At 38.6% G+C, this 18,773-nt stretch overlaps 2 protein-coding genes across 14 annotated transcripts in view; one reads left to right on the top strand and one right to left on the bottom strand.

Annotated features, from left to right (window-relative positions):
- LOC132130988 (neurexin-1-like) overlaps positions 1-18,773 on the bottom strand; it is a 429,322-nt gene that overhangs the window by 58,204 nt on the left and 352,345 nt on the right. For all 13 annotated transcript variants that reach the window (XM_059542924.1, XM_059542918.1, XM_059542927.1 and 10 more), the window contains one exon: positions 8,085-8,266. In XM_059542924.1, the coding sequence (XP_059398907.1) occupies positions 8,085-8,266 (182 nt within the window). The remainder of the gene's footprint in view (positions 1-8,084; positions 8,267-18,773) is intronic.
- On the top strand, positions 1,241-4,407 carry LOC132130251 (uncharacterized). The gene is made up of 3 exons (XM_059541950.1): positions 1,241-1,574; positions 1,663-3,809; positions 4,367-4,407. Exons 1-2 carry the CDS (start codon positions 1,241-1,243, stop codon positions 3,183-3,185), a joined length of 1,857 nt encoding a protein of 618 aa, XP_059397933.1. The 3' UTR covers positions 3,186-3,809; positions 4,367-4,407.

Consider the following 18,773-nt stretch of genomic DNA (forward strand, 5'->3'; position numbering starts at 1 on the left):
GAAGCGGTCTGTCCTGTGTTGCTCATTGGATCAGATTATCTCCATCTAATCACTCCTGTGGAACCAGTTAGGCTAGGGCCTCCAGGGGGACCAGCTGCCATAAAGACACGTCTTGGCTGGACATTACAGGGTCAGATCCAACACTTACGGAAGGACATGACTGAACAACACTGTCTCTTTACTGGAGTCTCATTCCCGAAAGCTGATCTCTACAGGTAAGTAGAGAAATTATGGCAGATGGACTTACTACCCTGGCGTAACGAAAAGATGTGTCTCAGATCCAAACAGGACCAAGCTTCTGGAAAGGAAGACAGCAAGGGTTGAAGTGGAGGGCGTCAAACGATATGCAACCCCTCTCCTGCGCGTCAAGAACATGCCTGAACTCAAAGCACCTAAAGAAGCAGTCTTGTCGCAGCTGAGGGCCACTGAAAGGAGACTAGCCAAAAATCCCCAGCAAGCAGCCGCTTATACCAAAGAGACTGCAAAACTGGTACAAGCAGGATATGTTAACAATTTACCTCAAGATGCTGTAACAGACACATTTGGCTCCTGGTACATCCCACACCACATGGTGCAGCACAATGCGAAAAACAGAATAGTTTTCAACTGCTCGTTCCAATATCATGGACAAAACCTCAATGAGCTTCTGCTCCCAGGACCAGTGTTGGGGCCATCTCAACTTGCGGTGCTACTCAGATTCAGGGAAAATTCCGTGGCAGTCAGCAGCTACATCAAGGGGATGTTCAACCAAGTTAGGCTGCTCCCAGAAGACAAACCACTATTGCACTTCCTCTGGAGAGACCTAAATGCACAAGAACTACCCAGTGTGTACGAATGGCAGGTCCTTCCTTTCGGCACCACTTGCAGCCCATGCTGCGCCGTCTTTGCACTCCAGAAACATGCCATTGATCATAGCCAGCCCGGAGATGATGTCCGTAATTCTGTGCTGAAATCCTTTTATGTAGATAACTGCTTACAAAGCTTCACTTCAGCAGAAGAGGCAAAATGCTTTGTTGACAGAATCAGGACCCTGCTGGCAGATGGAGGCTTTGAGTTGAGGCAGTGGTCTAGCAATGCCCCTTCAATGATAAGTCACCTGCCCCACGATTCCATATGTGCAGAACTCTGGATTTCGCAAGACCGTACGGACATCCATGAATCAACATTGGGGCTCCTCTGGAACCATCAGTCTTATACACTCTAATACAAATACCATGCTAAGGACAGTTGTGAGACCACCATGCGCAAAATATATAGAGTGCTGGCCAGCCAGTACGACCCGTTAGGGTACCTCATCCCGTATACCACTTGCGCCAAGATCATTGTACAACACCTGTGGGATAAAAAACGAGATTGGGATGATCCACACTTGCCTGCAGATCTGTTACAAACCTGGATTAAGTGGGAGGAGGAGCTACCAGCCCTACAAAATATTGTTCTTCCTCGGTTTTACTGTAGCCCCATCAAAGACACAGCAACAAGCCTAAGAGACATTCATGTTTTCTGTGATGCCTCCGAACGTGCATATGGCTCCGTGGTATATCTTCGAACAGAGGGCCAACATGGGCAAAGAGGTGGCTTTCCTAACAGCCAGATCCCGTGTAGCACCAAAAAAACAACAGTCTGTTCCACGACTGGAATTATGCGCTGCACTGACTTGAGCTCAACTTGCCAAAGTACTCCAAACCGAGTTGAACCTACCCATACGCCAAACAATCTTATGGACTGACTCTACCACTGTCCTCACATGGTTACAATCCGATTCATGCCGGTTCAAAGTATTTGTGGGGACTCGGGTTGCAGAGATACAGGATCTCACAGAGAAACACAGCTGGAGATATGTACCCTCCACAAGCAATCCAGCTGATGACATCACTCGGGGAAGGAGACTTTGTGAGCTTGGCCCAGAAAGTCACTGGTACCAAGAACCACTCTTCCTGAAAGATCCACCTAATCTGTGGCCTGAATGCCCCACTTCAAAGGAGCTAGACAATAATGAACTTCATAAGGTTGGTACTTGCGCTCTAATATGCTTCACATATTCTGATTTCAGTCAGTTTAAGACTCTCGAGGAGCTAATCGAGTCCATAGCTCTTCAAGGGTCTACTGATAGTAATCCAACAGCTAGTGACTACAGAAGAGCTGAGATTAGTGTTCTGCAGCAAGCACAGCAGGAATGTTTTCCATCAGACTTAGAGCAACTGAGGACTGGTAAACCACTTGCGTGCAACAGCAGACTAAGAGCATTAGCCCCAGAACTTGATGGAGAATCCCAATTAATCCGAGTCGGTGGACGTTTACGACATAGTCCCTACCTGGAGCCCAACAACATTCATCCTATTGTACTGGATCCAAGACACCCTATCACAAAACTTATCATCCAAAGTTGTGATTCTAAACTTTGTCATCCAGGTCCTGAGAGGGTGTTCGCTAAACTCCGCCGTACGTACTGGGTTCTGCGTGGAAGAGAGGCCATCAAGCGTTTGCAACGAGAGTGTGTGCAGTGTCAGAGATGGAGGAAGAAACCAGAGGTGCCTAAAATGGCGGACCTTCCCCCAACAAGACTGCGTCTTTTCAAGCCCGCCTTTTACTCCACTGGCGTGGACTGCTTCGATCCTTACACTATCAGAACAGGTCGGCGCAGTGAGAAGAAATGGGGAATAATATTCAAATGCCTCACCACTAGAGCAGTATACATCGACATCCTGCACAGTCTGGAAACTGACTCCTTCCTTATGGCTCTCAGGCGGTTCACAGCTAGACGGGGAAAACCCCATGAACTTCTGTCAGACCAAGGCGCGAACTTCAGAGGAGGTGAGAGAGAGCTAAGGGAAGCTTTTACAGCTCTTGGCCCAGATCTGCAGAGACAATTGGCCAAACAGCAGATCAAATTCCAATTCAATCCACCAAATTCACCACACTTTGGAGGCTGTTGGGAGCGAGAAATTCGCTCTTTGAAAAACGCACTGATGGTTACTCTAGGAACTCAATCAGTAACCTTTGAGGTCCTTCAAACCGTGCTGGTAGAGATTGAGGGAATTTTGAACTCCAAACCACTGGGATATACATCATGTAATGCTTCCGATCCTGACCCTATTACTCCAAATTGTCTTCTAATGGGGCGGTCGGATGCATCACTCCCCCTGACAGTATACCCACAGTCGGAACTGATCAGTCGGCGTTGATGGCGCCACAGTGCAGACCAATTTTGGAGACATTACGTCAAATTCTACCTCCCTGGTCTTCAAGGTTGTCACAAATGGCAAAGGGATACTCCAGACATCCAGGTTGGCACTACGGTGCTGATCAGTGACCCGCAGCTACCCAGAGCTCTCTGGCCCGTGGGGAAGGTGTCAGAAGTATACCGTGGAGCTAACACCAGAGTGAGGACAGCCAAAGTTCAGGTGGGAGAAAAGGCTTACACTAGCCCAGTCGCACGCCTTATACAATTACCTGCCATTCCTGATTAAAGTAATTGTAAATTCAACCAATAAAATAAGCCTTTTTGTATAAGTACATATTTCCTTATGGAAATCTGGGGGCAGCTGTAAAAAAAGGCTATGGGTTCCTATTATTCTGACTCTATTTAAATCTCTCCTTCTACATGTTGAGACAAGTATATACACAGACCACTTCACCTGAGCGAATTAGCGTCCAGAAACCTTGACCACGTGATTCCCCCCGCCCTCACAGTGACTGAAGATCAGTGCAACGGGATACGGGTCGAAGGCTTAAGTTTCTGCATTATCATTGTTTTGTGACTGTTTAAAGATCGCCTTTTGGACAAAGTGTTGTGCGTGAATGCAAAAGTAAGTTTGAAACGCTAATTATATAGTCGATGAGAGACTTATTCACGTTTGTATACAAGTTAATATGTCCGTGAGGTAACGATGTCTATGTGTATGCGTGCATTTATAATTAGCGTGTAACATTGTAAACATTGTAACCCCGTTGTTTATATACTTATATACATATCTGGTGAGTGCTAGAGTAACATTTGTTGTTATCAGTACAAGTTAAGTTCCCGTTTTAAAGAGGGTTCGCTGCATTTCTTTATATCTAATGGGTATACTGTTAAATATAACTTTCTAAGCGCATGCGCTCTCGTAGCTCAGACTGAGTGGCGCTTCATAAGCGTCCCGGCTCTAATAGGGTGTCAAGTTACAGATGTGCACTGCTTATAATATAAGAATTACAGCCTGCCTTGTATTCTACATATCTTTTGCAAATAATGTTCATATTGATGTTTAATTATCAAGTTTAATTTACTGTGCTGTGTTATTGCCAGTTTGTTATAATTTATTTTTACTATTATCATGTATATTATGTATATTCATGTTTATGTCATTGTTTTATATTTTTGTAGAAAAACCACAGCCACGACCAAACCATCTGTTGAGTTGTGACCAAATAAATGGGTTTTTCCCAGAAAAGTGCATCTTCGTTTCGTCTCTAATTGGACAGTCTTTGGTGGGTCAGCACCCTGATCTGGCAACTTGTGTCTTATAAGCGCTACCAAGCAAATAAACTAATTTTACAGTAAGCTTCAGCTCTGTATCATGTCTACACTAGATCAAAAGAAGTGGTCCTTTTCCCAAATATTTTATATATATATATATATATATATATATATATATATATATATATATATATATATATATATATATATATATATATATAAATTTGGGAAAAGGACCACTTCTTTTGGGAAGTCATGGCCTAGTTGTTAGAGAGTTTGACGCCTAACCCTAGGGTTGTGGGTTCAAGTCTCGGGCCATCAATACCACGACTGAGGTGCCCTTGAGCAAGGCACTGAACCCCCAACTGCTCCCCAGGCGCCGCAGCATAAATGGCTGCCAATATCCCACACACCATTACACCACCACCACCAGCCTGAACTGTTGAGACAAAGCAGGATGGATCCATGCTTTCATGTTCTTTATGCCAAATTCTGACCCTACTATCTGAATGTCGCATCAGAAATCGAGAGTCATCAGACCAGGCGATGTTTTTCCAGTCTTCTGTTGTCCAATTTTGGTGAGCCTGTGTGAATTGTAGCCTCTGTTTCCTGTTCTTAGCTGACAGGAACGGCACCCAGTTTGGTCTTCTGCTGCTGAAGCCCATCTGCTTCAGGGTTGGACGTGTTGTGCTTTAGAGATGGTATTCAGCATACCTTGGTTGTAATGAGTGGTTATTTGAGTTAATGCTGCCTTTCTATCATCTCTAACCAGTCTGCCCATTCTCCTCCTGACATCAACAAGGCATTTTTGTCCTCACAACTGCCGCTCAATGGATATTCTCTCTTTGGATAATCCCCTTTCTTCCCCATTCTGATGCTCGGTCTGAAACTTCAGCAAGTCATCTTCACCACATCTAGATGCCTAAATCCATTGTGTTGCCACCATGTGATTGGCTGGTTAGCAATTTGTGTTACCAAGCAATTGAACAGGTGTACATAATAAAGTGGACGGTGATTATATTAGGGTTGACCCTGAATAGTCAATGATTTGCTGCTTCAGTAGGGGGAGCCTGATTCGACTACCAGTCTCACAGCTGAATATTTGTGGGGTGTTATGATCATGCCATTTTGGCTATATGGGGGTCTGATTTCACATAGAACAACTGGTTATCTCTCAATAAGTTAAAATACAGCCTATTATGATAATGCTATAAATAAGAATAAAAAAGAAGCTTCAAATAAATATTTGAACGTATGTGAATTAAAATTAAGATAGATTTCACTTCCCATAATCTGTGTCGGACAGAGGAACATCTTGGCAGCAGGAATTTTAAACCTTAACAAGACTCAAACTGACACAGGCAGAGTGAAAGACTGGATTTGTTTTGATCAGGTAGGGTACAAGTAATTTCAAAACATTTCAGCCAGTTTAAATATATTGTGTATATTTTATTTATCATGTATAATATGCATTTGTTTGAGTCAAGCACTTCATTTTAGTACTAGGGTAACTATTTATTCAGCGCGCAGCGCGAGCAGAACTAACAACAATGCAGAATACTAATAACTATGACTGGGACTGTCATACACATAACATTATAATGAGAACACTATTATAATAAAATGCTGTGAATTTTAGAGTTTAGTTGCCATGTTTTTGCACGTTGTTGCGTGAAGAACATGTCCACAAAAGGAGTAAATTCACAGCCATGCAGACACATTCATGCATTCGGGGCATTTTGTGCAGGTAAGTATAAGTCGTAATATTAACGTTATGTTACATAAATAACAAAAAGATTTAAATCCCACTGATAAAAAACCTGGTATCAAATGAGTCACTCTACTGGTCATCTTCAATTTGCGCAGCTCAAAACAGAAATGCAGAACATTAATAACTTTACTGTCATATACATAAAGTTATAATGAGAGCACTATTATACATTTTTATTTTAAATTTTTAAAGGTTTCGCTGATTTTTAATATTAACTATCTTTTAATCAAAACATTATTTACCCCGCTTGTATCAGTGAGACGTCCGATACACATTTTCCCTGTGTGTTAACGTCAGTAAATATTGACTCTTGGATATTGTACTGGTATCGCTACAGGAATGTCTTTTCACCATTTGAATCACTCCGCTTCCCCTGTTTCTCACAGCAAGTGTTATGGTAGATGCCCAGATTACTATAATTTAGGTGGGAATGTACTTGTTTAGACTTCAAATACGTGGTTGTTAATGAAGATAACATCTATTTGAAAATTCGTATCAACACTTTTGGACATGTGTCAGCGGCTGTTCAGCGCTCAATAAATTCACCGAGAGCAGCCTCATCTTGGCCAGATATTCTGGAATTTTCCACTGCCTCTGAAGTCTCTATAGTGGTTAAACGAGATATAATTTGTTTTGGGTAATTCTAACTTGCAGTCTTTGGTTTCATTAATCTACAGTATTATTTGTTCCAGAGCAAATAGTTTTGGTTGAGGGCAAAATCTCGTTACATTTTATGTAACTTTAATGCTGTATTTCAGAGCGCTGACTTTGTACTTTTGACTGAATTGACTAACGACTTTAATGATGCTTGTTGTTGTTTATCATTCAATAAATACTATTTTATATTCATAATAGTATTAAGTATTGGGAAACAGTGTGTGCGTGTATGTTCGTGATGGTGTTTTTTGGGACATTGTTCCGCCATTAGATGGTGAAAAGAGACTGTTTTACGAGTGGGCAGTAAAGACTTTTATATTGAAAGAGACTGAAATGTAAGCTCTTTTTATTTTCAACTACAGCTTGTAAGATGCAGTTAACAACTGCACTGAGCAGCTTCTGTCATCAGAAATCACCCTTAACAGATAAACAGTGTTTTGAAACGAATCGAGTGAACCAATGATTTAATGGTCCATTCATAAAGAGAGCTATTTCTGTTTCTTCTTTAGAGTATATATATATATATATATATATATATATATATATATATATATATATATATATTCAGTATGTATATAAAAAACTGGTTACCAATGACTTTCACTGTATGAAGAAGAAGAAAAAAAACCTTTATTATCACATTATTATTATTTTTTTTATTATTATTCATCACACTACTTCCTGCAATAAAACATTTTTTTTTTGTAGTAGTAGTTTTGGCAAACAACAACAACAATAATAATGATTTGTTTTTAGTATTATTTCTATTATTAACTATACAAATTATACAATATTATTATTAATGTTATTAATACTATTATTATTTATTATTCTATTTTTATTTCTATTGTAAACTATGCAAATTATACATTGATAATAACAATAAACTATATATATATATATATATATATATATATATATATATATATATATATATATATATATATATGCGCAATCACAATAAAAATGTCAGATTGACATTCCTAATTATATAAAATATATTACATTATATAACATGAAAAACTTGAAAGTAACATTCTAAAAGATGACATCATAAATCTTTCAGATTTACAATGATACAGTCAAACTGAGATGAAATAATGAACACCGGAACAAAAAGACGTTAGAGGATTGCAAGACAATAGATAACCAAAATAAGAGGCCTATTAGCACCTCAAATTGATTTGTGATACTCACAATATGCAACTGCAGGTAGTCTCCGAGGCCCTGGCTGCTCTCCACCTGCACCAGGATGGCATCACTCTGCTGGGTGCTAAAGCCCACGGCCAAACGGTCCGCCCTGGTGCTTGGTCGATCATTGGGGGCCCAGGTGTAAGTGATGAGTGCTCCTCCTTTCCCAAAAATATATGTAGTCCCAGCTGCCAAATGAAGGAAGACACATAACATAAGCTAATGATTCAAAGATTTTGCATGAATCAAGAAATATAAAAATGAAAGCTTGTAAGATGTGGAGCAGCACAGCAGGAGGGATGCAACAATATGAGCGTGTAAGGCAAGATGGATAGTAAAGAAGCATCTCCATCACACATTTGCTCTGTGCTCTGCCTCATATGAGATAAAAGTGTCTCTGTCTTTAATAAGTTGCCATCTGTTCTGATGTGCCTTGAATGCTCATGTGCAATGTGTTTCCTTAGAGGCAAACATCATATTCATGACTGGCATTTCAGATACAAGCATCCTACGCTGGTTTGGAGCTGAGGCATATTGGCCTTGAAAAGCATGGTCCATTTTTGTGCTAAATTCACCAACTTCTTCCTCCTGTAGTTGCACTTATTCTTTGCTGGATACCTGGGTGCTAATATTTCACTACGATTGGACAAGGCATCGAATCACAGCGGCTATATAGAAATGAGGATCTGAAATGTAGCCAGTGCTGTGCTGCGTCAGCTTGGTAAGAAACCACCGCAGGGTGGGATGGATGCCTGACATGCTTTGAACTGCCAAACTATCCGTGCTGAAACAGCCCTAGAGAATGAACCTGGGCAACTGTGTTGACCGATTTGCCAGGGTAAAATGAGAGGTTGTAATGTGAGCTGCCTCACTGTTGAAGCACAATAGCAAAGTAATGGGAAAAGGTGAATAAAGTAAAAAAAAAGGTATTTTTGCAACTATAACTGACCCTAATGATTCACTAAGTTAAGGGGTCTAAATGTATTTATATGTATTCATATCTTCTGTGGAAGGTGTAGGATCATAAAATGTTTGTCCAATCATATTCCTCGGTCTGAGGACTATGATATGCTGTCCTATCTGCCTGCTGACGTAGGTATTTGCATACCTCTGTGTACCCTGTTCATCCATTGCCATTGGCGATTGAGAATGGAAGGGTTTATTATTGTAATATTATGTGCTTTCTCACCAGTGAAACGTGACGTATTCTGACAGCATTGCAATCAAAACTCATAGTGTTAGCCAGTTAGCCTCTGGTCTGCCTGTGCGCGTTCATGTGTTTTGGAGGAGGCAAGGACTCAACACAAACTTTAAGTTCTTTGCTTGAAAACTGCTTGTGCTATCTTTCTCGCTTGAATTAAATAATGAAATAACATTCACACAGTTTCTTGCAAAGCAGCTCTAACATTATTTAAAAGCTCGTCAAACATCTGTCAGGTGCTTTTCGTTTGCCACGCTCGACACTCAGCATCTGTTGTAAGGCCAGATATTTGTTCATCAGTGGTACATTGAAACTAGGGTCTTCTTGAATGCCCTCCCAACTGATTAATGGTTTGCTAAATGACTGACCTCCCACTTTCCCCCCCAAATCTCACCTAAATGCCTTGATGCCAAAGTGGAGCCACCTGTCATTCCTGACGCTTGTGGTCGTCTAAATTAGCAAATCAGCGGAGGTGTAGGGAATGCAATTAAGTGTTCTGGCGAGTGGTCCCCTAGGCAGGATGTGGGTTACAGAGTGCTGAACACCTGCTCATAAAAGCTGCTTACTAACTTGTTGAGCTTGGGCTGCCACGCATCACAACAACTCGGCTGAAATATGAGGAACGGTTATAATGAAATGCCAAAACACATGGGATCAATCAGGCCTGTTTATTTAATTGGAGCTAAAGTGTCTGTTGTCAGCAGGGTCCAAAATTAACACTTGACAAGCGCCAAATTAAAGTAAAATTCCTTATTGGCTATTAAGTCAATTAAAATTGGTTGCCAGTAATTTAATCCAGATCTGCAACATAATATAAAGCTGAACTCAAATTACAACAATGATAGTCTGACCTTCAATGATGTGAGCACCATGTAATGCAAATGAAAGACAAACAAACCACCTACCTACTAACTTTTACGTCAATGGAAAATTTTAAATTAATTTACAATGACTGATATATATATATATATATATATATATATTTTTTAATCTATAGCTCCATGACGTGACACACATGGAATATTTCTCACATTAATCCACCCAGACAAAAAATATCAGGAACAAAACTACAATGTGTCTTGACATTTGTGACAGGCACAGTTTCACTGAGAGACAGATACTAACTCATCTCTTATTATTCTGTGAAAAATAGTTCGGTAATCCCAGCATTATTTATTTATTTAATTATTATTATTATTATTATTATTATTATTATTATTATTATTTTTAAATAAGAAATTATGCAAAATATAGTTTCATGGCTGTTAAGGAATATCTATGGTTGGGAAATTTCTCAATTTACTCACCATTGGCAGCTGGATTGTATGTGAAGTTCCTTTACAACATAAACCATATATAGTGATCTAGACAACCCAAGTGACTGCATTGGCTTAAGGACATTTTTTATGGGACGTTTAGCCAAACACTTCCCAGCAGAGGTGAAACATAACCACTGCTGTCACGATGCAATCAGAAAGTGTATAAAGTTCCCAAAACAGAATTGATTTCCTCACTCAGAACGAATAAGAATTTATCGCCCTGATTATTCTCTAAATGTTGGAAACTGATTCCACTCTATATCATTTTAAGGTTGTGCTAAATGAATCAATATCAATTCACATAGACCTCTGATAATGTTGTATGCCTTGGATTGGTTATGACCTATATTCATTTATCTTTGCTTGAAAATTATGACACAACCATTCGTAGCCTTTTCTATAGGTGAAAGAAAGGATCCTCTTTTTTTGTGCAAATAAACACAAGTATTTGTATTATTCCACAATGGCTCTTTGTCATGCTTTAGTGTAGTCGAACAAGGGCCAGTGCATTAAGTTCCTGATAGGTCAAACATTCGTAAACAGTGTTTAATTCAATAAACACACTGAATGAACTGTCCACACACACCGTTTGGGGGTAAAAAGTCTTGGAGGCAAAAATTCAATTTTCCTGCTTCAGTTACTCCCTGTAATTCGACTAAAAAGACTTGTGTGTATTGAGCAAGATAAAACCAGTTTCTGAGCCGTGTGCCATCTAAAAATACCAATCAAAAAGCACATTTTATAATCCTGACTGTATGAAACAGGGATTTTGGGCAGGATATATTAAAGTGCTTGTCCCTTTGAAAGGCTGTAGTTGTCACAGAAACAAATCATAGTTTGCTGGCTAGTGTTTTGAAGGTGGTATTGCAGAAAATTTGATTCGACAAAACCTTAAAACTATATTTTTTAAATACAAATACATAAACATAAGATAAATGTTCTAAATTCAGCACACCCTCAAAAGGTTCTGAATACATTCACAATTATTTAGCATAGAATATAACAACAATTCTCTCTCAAAACTTAATTGTTATGACAAAATATTATTTGCTTTGGGGCATTTAAAGGGTACCTATTATGCAAAATCCATTTACAGGGTGCTTGGCCATAAATGTGTGATGGCAGTGTGTGAACACAACCACCCTACAATTATAAAAATGCACCCACTCATCATTTTTTAATCCCCTTTAAAGCAAGTCAGTTTCACTAGGCCTGCCATTTTGATTCTCATGCAGTGTGACATCACATTGCGTAGGACCATGCCACAGGGGTTGATTGACAGCCCTGCATTGCTATAATTTCTGCCCTCATTGAGTTGAGGCTATGCTGTCTTCCATTTTCTCTGCGCTCGAGCAGCTGTAACATCAACGATGTCTTGGAAGCAATCCCAATGCTCTGTGTTTGCATGTAAGAATGAATATAAGAGTCTTCTTTTTCTCCAAAGCTGCTGAGGATGCAGTGGATTACGTTCATTTTTCAAGGTAATGCGCCTCAAAATCTACCTAAATAAGTGCTTATAGTACTTAGCGTTTTAACTGTATTTGTGTGCAGACGTTAAGTATTTTTTTAAACTGATAAGCACCGCACTTGAGAGGTTACCTTTATTTGGCGCCGTTTGTTGTGCAGGATTCATTCGGTAACACAGTCTCGTGGCTTGGTCCATTGATCTGCACTGATGACACATCAGCGCGGCACAAGCTCTGTAACATTGTGCTGTTTCATCCCACTTTCAGTGCATTTGGCTTCCCAATATGTAAGGCTGAACCCTGGTTCTCTTGCTCTCAGTTATGCTGCTTCTACCAGCTGTTTATTGCTGTACGTAGATGTGCAAAGCAGAGAGACATTCTCTTCTGGAGACAGGGCCGGAATATTCAGCTCATGTGTACTTAAAGCAACACACTCCAAAACAGCTCTTTTTTAGACACACCCCAAAAATGACATTTTCCAGCTGTTATAATAAATGATTTGTTGGGTATTATACTTCACAGACACATTCTGGTGACACCCAAGACCAATATTACAACTTGTAAAAGGGGGCATTATAGATGCCCTTTTAAAATGCAATAAACAAAAAGCAGGAAATATGTATGGAAATACATAAAAAAAAATACAAATAAAAATCTAAAGGTATTATGTCTGACCTACTTAAAGCATTAGAATGACTAAACTGAGAAAAAACATTACTGATATGTAAAAATATATATATATTTTTACTTATTATTTTATTATATAGTTTTATTATTTTGAAAACACACACATGTACACAAATATTTTTCCTCTTTAGTCCATATATATAATAGACTAAACTTTCAAATGGTGTTTAATCTATCCCCGATGAAATTTTAAACTGCATGAGCCATCTTTTCTTTTGTTTCTCAGATGAATACAAATTCAACAGAGTTTTCTTATAGTAATATCACAACTCGAAACCCAGTGGGATATAAAGCAAACACATAATAACAAAAATAAATGAGAGAAAAAAAAAAAACATGTTTGGGTACATAACCTCCCCAATGAACAGTTTAGCAAAATGCAGCTTCAAAACGAGTTTTACATGTTTCTTCTTTTCAACAAGGCAAACAACTATCTCCAATAAAGCGTTGGGATTGGATTTCGGTGAGAGCTCCTGTGAGATGCTGTGATTAGATAAGCTCTGTGTATGGAGGCTAAAGGGAAGTGAGTTATAGGAGCAGTGCAGTTATTTGCTCTGTGCTCCCAGATGCCCACAGACAGAGGGATATTGGAATCATGTCCACTGGATCATGTGTGTACAGGCTCAGTCCTTATGGACCTGAGATTCCTCATAGTTCTGGGAATCAAAGTCAGCAGTCTATACTGACACATGAAAGGGGCCAAAAGAAAAGGCCAAAAAGGAAAACTACACAATGCCCCAGTGATATTTGTGCAAGTTATTAAGGGATGCTGCAATAAAGTGTTAATTAACATTACTGCAGCAAGCAGAGAAATAGCTAATTTTCCATTGTCTTTGTGCTAGTAGATGTAGACTACTACGTACTTCAAATGAACAATTTTATCTAACCACAGGTTTGTTTATCATCAAATCTAAATATTTGATCCTTTAAGGTCTGCTTCTCTTGTTAACATTCATGTTAAACTTGACAGACAGACAGACAGACAGACAGACAACTGCTTATTTTTTTTTTTTTTGCTGGGCGTTTAGCTGGAATAGAAAGCTGAAAAGAAAAGCATTTATTTGAAATAATATAAAAATAAATGTATTAACTGTCACTATTGATACATTTTATGCATCATTGGTTAATAAAAGTATATTTAAAAAAAAAAATCTTACTCCAAACTTTTGAATGGTAGTGTATCACAGTTTTCATAAAAATATTAAGCATCACAATTGTGATAACACTGATTAAAAAAAAAGAAATGTTTCTTGATCACCAAATTAGCATATTAGAATGATTTTTGAAGGATCATGTGCCATTGAAAACTGGAGTGATGACACTGAATAAATTACATCTTAAATATTATATTCAAACTGATTTTTTTTTACTCTGGGAGCATAAGAGACCAGCAAAACTACAAACTACTAACTTTTGCCTGCAGATTTTGGCCAAAGACTTTAAAGTTTTGACTACGGACCTGGTATATTCCATAAAAGAATGTCATTTATTGAACCAACTTATTTCAATATTTAAATACACATCAGAAATGAACCACTGTGACATATTTAATTTAACTTCAATATTTTAATAATGCATAGCATAATCAGCCCAGACTCATTTCCTAGCTATTTCATAACAGAAAAGTAAATCAAGTCTGTTTAAATATACAGCATGTAGTATGAAACACGTACTCATCTTTAGTGTTTGGAGAGTGATTAACCTTTTAGATAAGCTTGCATGCCAGTCAGGGCACTGTGCTCATCAAGGTAAATGTGAACACCCATCATTTGCGCTTCATTTAGTCCATCCATTCAGCCAAACCCAGACAATTCTGACACCTCAAATAACTTGGAGAACTCCTACAGAAACCAAGTAAAGGTCTCTCTTGTTTCAGTGGTGCAGAAAAATAGAGCCATATCAAATTGGTTTATATCAGATTTAACTTCCTGTTGGCATGAACACATATTGTGGTAACAATACTATTAAATTTAATTTTAAAAAGGGGGCAGACGTTATTTCTAGCAGTCAAAATCTGCAAAGAAACTGACGCAGTCTACTTAGCATTCTTTGCAGCCACTCACATGTTTTGCAACACAGCATTTGCTTCTCTCCTACAAAACCATTCCACGGGAGCCAGGGTGTATTAACCTCCTACATTACGCAGGATAAACCACACTGGATTTACACTTATTTTCCCACTGTGTGGAAGTAGACCTTGAGACTTGATAAGCAAGCTCTGTGGGTTAAGAACATCCTGCAAATTTCAAATAGGAGCAGCAAATATTATGTGCTGAAGCAAAATTAAAATAAGACTAGGGATGCGAGAACAACCAAATAGGATAGAAGTACTAAATAAGTCCTGTAAGTATTATTGTGGGACCTGTTAATAGCGACAATGCTATTTACAGTATGAAAAAGCAATCTGAAAAAGCCCGGCAAGCAAGATTTAATTGAAACCAAAGTCCAGTAAAATTTTTATTTATTTATTTTCTTTTATTATTATTATTGGTTGTTTTCCAAAGCTGCAAATGAAATTCATTTTATGGTGTGGACCAATATCACTCTGGGCTCTCAGCCATAACCATAAATAAGCTACACGACATTTGAAAGAGTAAATATGAAAAAAAAAAACTTTTTTTCTGTAGCCATTTTCTGATGTCTAATCACAAAGGAAGCAAACAAATTAACAAAACTTACTTTCACCTGAACACAAGTGTTTTATCGAAGAACTTCTCTAGATTACCGTATTACCTTGGTTAATCAAATCTAAATGGGGGTTTTAAGTCGACAGTGTGGATGGAAATCAAATGAAGACTTGTACCCTGCAGTCAAGCTAAACGCCTAGCTCTGAAATATTAGCAATTTCCTGTAATTGTGGAATCCCGGCAGTGAATTGCTCACAGCGAGGGACTGGACTTCCCTCTGACAGGCGTTTATGAAGTTGCAGGCGTCCAATTTGATATTTTAAACTGTTGGACAATTCTGAGTTAAAGATGGTTTACCATTTATACTAATGTGACATCTCAGCTGGCTTTCCATCAGTTAAAGCAGTATGTCAATTTTTGGATGCTACAATGCTTTAATTTCAGGTTTTATTCTCTAAGTTGATTCCCTCAAGCAATGTCTCTTTGGTACTATTCTAAGCAGCAACACTAACTCAACCAATGGCATGAATTGGGGTCATGGCTTTCTATAAATAAATATATATGAACACATAACGCAGTCACAAACCCATACAGATTTGGGCTAAATCTGTTTGAAAGTCATTATTGTATTTGATTATGCTAGTGGGAGCAAAATTACACACTTTACACTTAGACTGGGAAACATCAGTGAGAAAATAAAAGCTCTACTTTGTTTACCGAGGTGTTTTCTTTATGAGGTGAAAACTAATTTATAGTCTTCATTCTTTCTTCTTTCTTTTTTCTTTTTTTGGCAGTGCGACATCTTTAAGCTTCACCTTAGACAATAAAATAACTCATTGATGCTTTGCAAAAAGAAATGCGTCAAGCACCGCAGCTGTATCTGTCACTCGTATTTAGCTGCAAGCTCGCATGAGGATATCTGCCTCACATTTAGTTGAAAAATAAAAACGTTTTGCTATGGAATCAAGGAAACGCTTGCTAAAAAGTAAAAAGAGGGTTCAGATTACGCTTTATAACACGCATGTTTACCAGGAATGAGTAAATGCTACTGTAAACAGTTGTGCCTCTTGAGGTTTCTGATGTACAGCATTGCTGCAGAACTGTAAGCCATATAACTTATTAAACCTCAAGATCCAGGGTGTCCTATTTTTGTTGGCAGCTTCGATAAACAAATCAGTGCATTCCCACTAGGGCTCTGTACGTGCACCAGAACCCACCACCCTCAATTCATAACACAGTCACAAACCCATCAGAACTCCATGTGCAATGGAAGGACAGACAGAACATGCAGTATCTTATTAAAAAGACCTGGAAAGGGAGCTGAATAATTGATGTGAAGATATAAACACCTTTTTTTAAAATAAATAAATAATCATATCACATATGTTTAAAATAAAGGTGAAAATGAACTCTAACACCTCATGTATAACAGATTTAAGTCACTCAGGAGATGCCAAGCTGCCAAAAAGTTTGACTGATAAGTACTAGGCTAGGGATTTGCAAATATACATATTTTCATAATATTTTTTAAGTCCCACAGTTCTCTGCATGACTATTTGACTAGTTGGTCTGTATAATTTGGCTGCTTTGCCATTTTATCCTCTATTCAGATGCATTTATTAAAAGGAAAATTCACTCAAAAATTAAAGGAATCATTTACTCACCCTCACATTTTTCCAAACCTATACAACTGTGTGGAACATAAAAGATGATAATGAGAAATGATTTTTTTTTCTTTTTTGGCAACTAAAACAGTTTGGTTACAAACGTTCTTTAAAATATATTCTTTTGTGTTCCACAGAAAAAGAAACAAACAGGTTTGGAACGACTTGAGGGTGTGTACAGTCGTGGCCAAAAGTTTTGAGAATTACATAAATAATAGTTTTCAAAAAGTTTGCTGCGAAACTGCTTTTAGATCTTTGTTTCAGTTGTTTCTGTGATGTACTGAAATATAGTTACAATCACTTCATACGACAATTACATGACATTTATGCAAAGAGTCAGTATTTGCAGTGTTGGCCCTTCTTTTTCAGGACCTCTGCAATTCGACTGGGCATGCTCTCAATCAACTTCTGGGCCAAATCCTGACTGATAGCAACCCATTCTTTCATAATCACTTCTTGGAGTTTGTCAGAATTAGTGGGTTTTTGTTTGTCCACCCGCCTCTTGAGGATTGACCACAAGTTCTCAATGGGATTAAGATCTGGGGAGTTTCCAGGCCATGGACCCAAAATTTCAACATTCTGGTCCCCGAGCCACTTAGTTATCACTTTTGCCTTATGGCACGGTGCTCCATCGTGCTGGAAAATGCATTGTTCTTCACCAAACTGTTGTTGGATTGTTGGAAGAAGTTGCTGTTGGAGGGTGTTTTGGTACCATTCTTTATTCATGGCTGTGTTTTTGGGCAGAATTGTGAGTGAGCCCACTCCCTTGGATGAGAAGCAACCCCACACATGAATGGTGTCAGGATGCTTTACTGTTGGCATGACACAGGACTGATGGTAGCGCTCACCTTTTCTTCTCCGGACAAGCCTTTTTCCAGATGCCCTAAACAATCGGAAAGGGGCTTCATCGGAGAATATGACTTTGCCCCAGTCTTCAGCAGTCCATTCACTATACTTTCTGCAGAAGATCAATCTGTCCCTGATGTTTTTTTTGGAGAGAAGTGGCTTCTTTGCTGCCCTTCTTGACACCAGGCCATCTTCCAAAAGTCTTCGCCTCACTGTGCTTTCTTGGACGCCCTGAAGCCTTCTTTACAAGAATTGAACCTCTTTCCTTGAAGTTCTTGATGATCCTATAAATTGTTGATTTAGGTGCAATCTTAGTAGCCACAATATCCTTGCCTGTGAAGCCATTTTTATGCAACGCAATGATGGCTGCGCGCGTTTCTTTGCAGGTCACGATGGTTAACAATGGAAGAACAATGATTTCAAGCATCACCCTCCTTTTAACATGTCAAGTCTGCCATTCTAACCCAGTCAGCCTGACATAATGATCTCCAGCCTTGTACTCGTCAACATTCTCACCTGAGTTAACAAGACGATTACTGAAATGATCTCAGCAGGTCTTTTAATGACAGCAATAAAAAAAATGCAGTGGAAAGGTTTTTTTGGGATTAAGTTAATTTTCCTGGCAAAGAAGGACTATGCAATTCATTTGATCCCTCTTCATAACATTCTGGAGTATATGCAAATTGCTATTATAAAAACTTAAGCAGCAACTTTTCCAATTACCAATATTTATGTAATTCTCAAAACTTTTGGCCACGACTGTATTTTATGACTGAATTTTCATTTTTGGGTGAACGACTGTACTGTATCTCTTGAAGGGGCATTCACATAGGACGCATTCTTATTTTCAAAAGCAGCTGTGATGGAGTGCAACCACATGGTATA

Source organism: Carassius carassius, chromosome 47 (assembly GCF_963082965.1).
Source record: "Carassius carassius chromosome 47, fCarCar2.1, whole genome shotgun sequence".
Classification (NCBI taxonomy): domain Eukaryota; kingdom Metazoa; phylum Chordata; class Actinopteri; order Cypriniformes; family Cyprinidae; genus Carassius; species Carassius carassius.

What these genes read in the sequence shown, in the direction of transcription:
- LOC132130251 (XM_059541950.1), top strand. Translation starts at nt 1,241, where the DNA reads ATGCGCAAAATATATAGAGTGCTGGCCAGCCAGTACGACCCGTTAGGG. An exon ending in GGGCCAACATGGGCAAAGAG is followed by an intron (nt 1,575 to 1,662) that starts GTGGCTTTCCTA and finishes CACTGACTTGAG; the next exon opens with CTCAACTTGCCAAAGTACTC.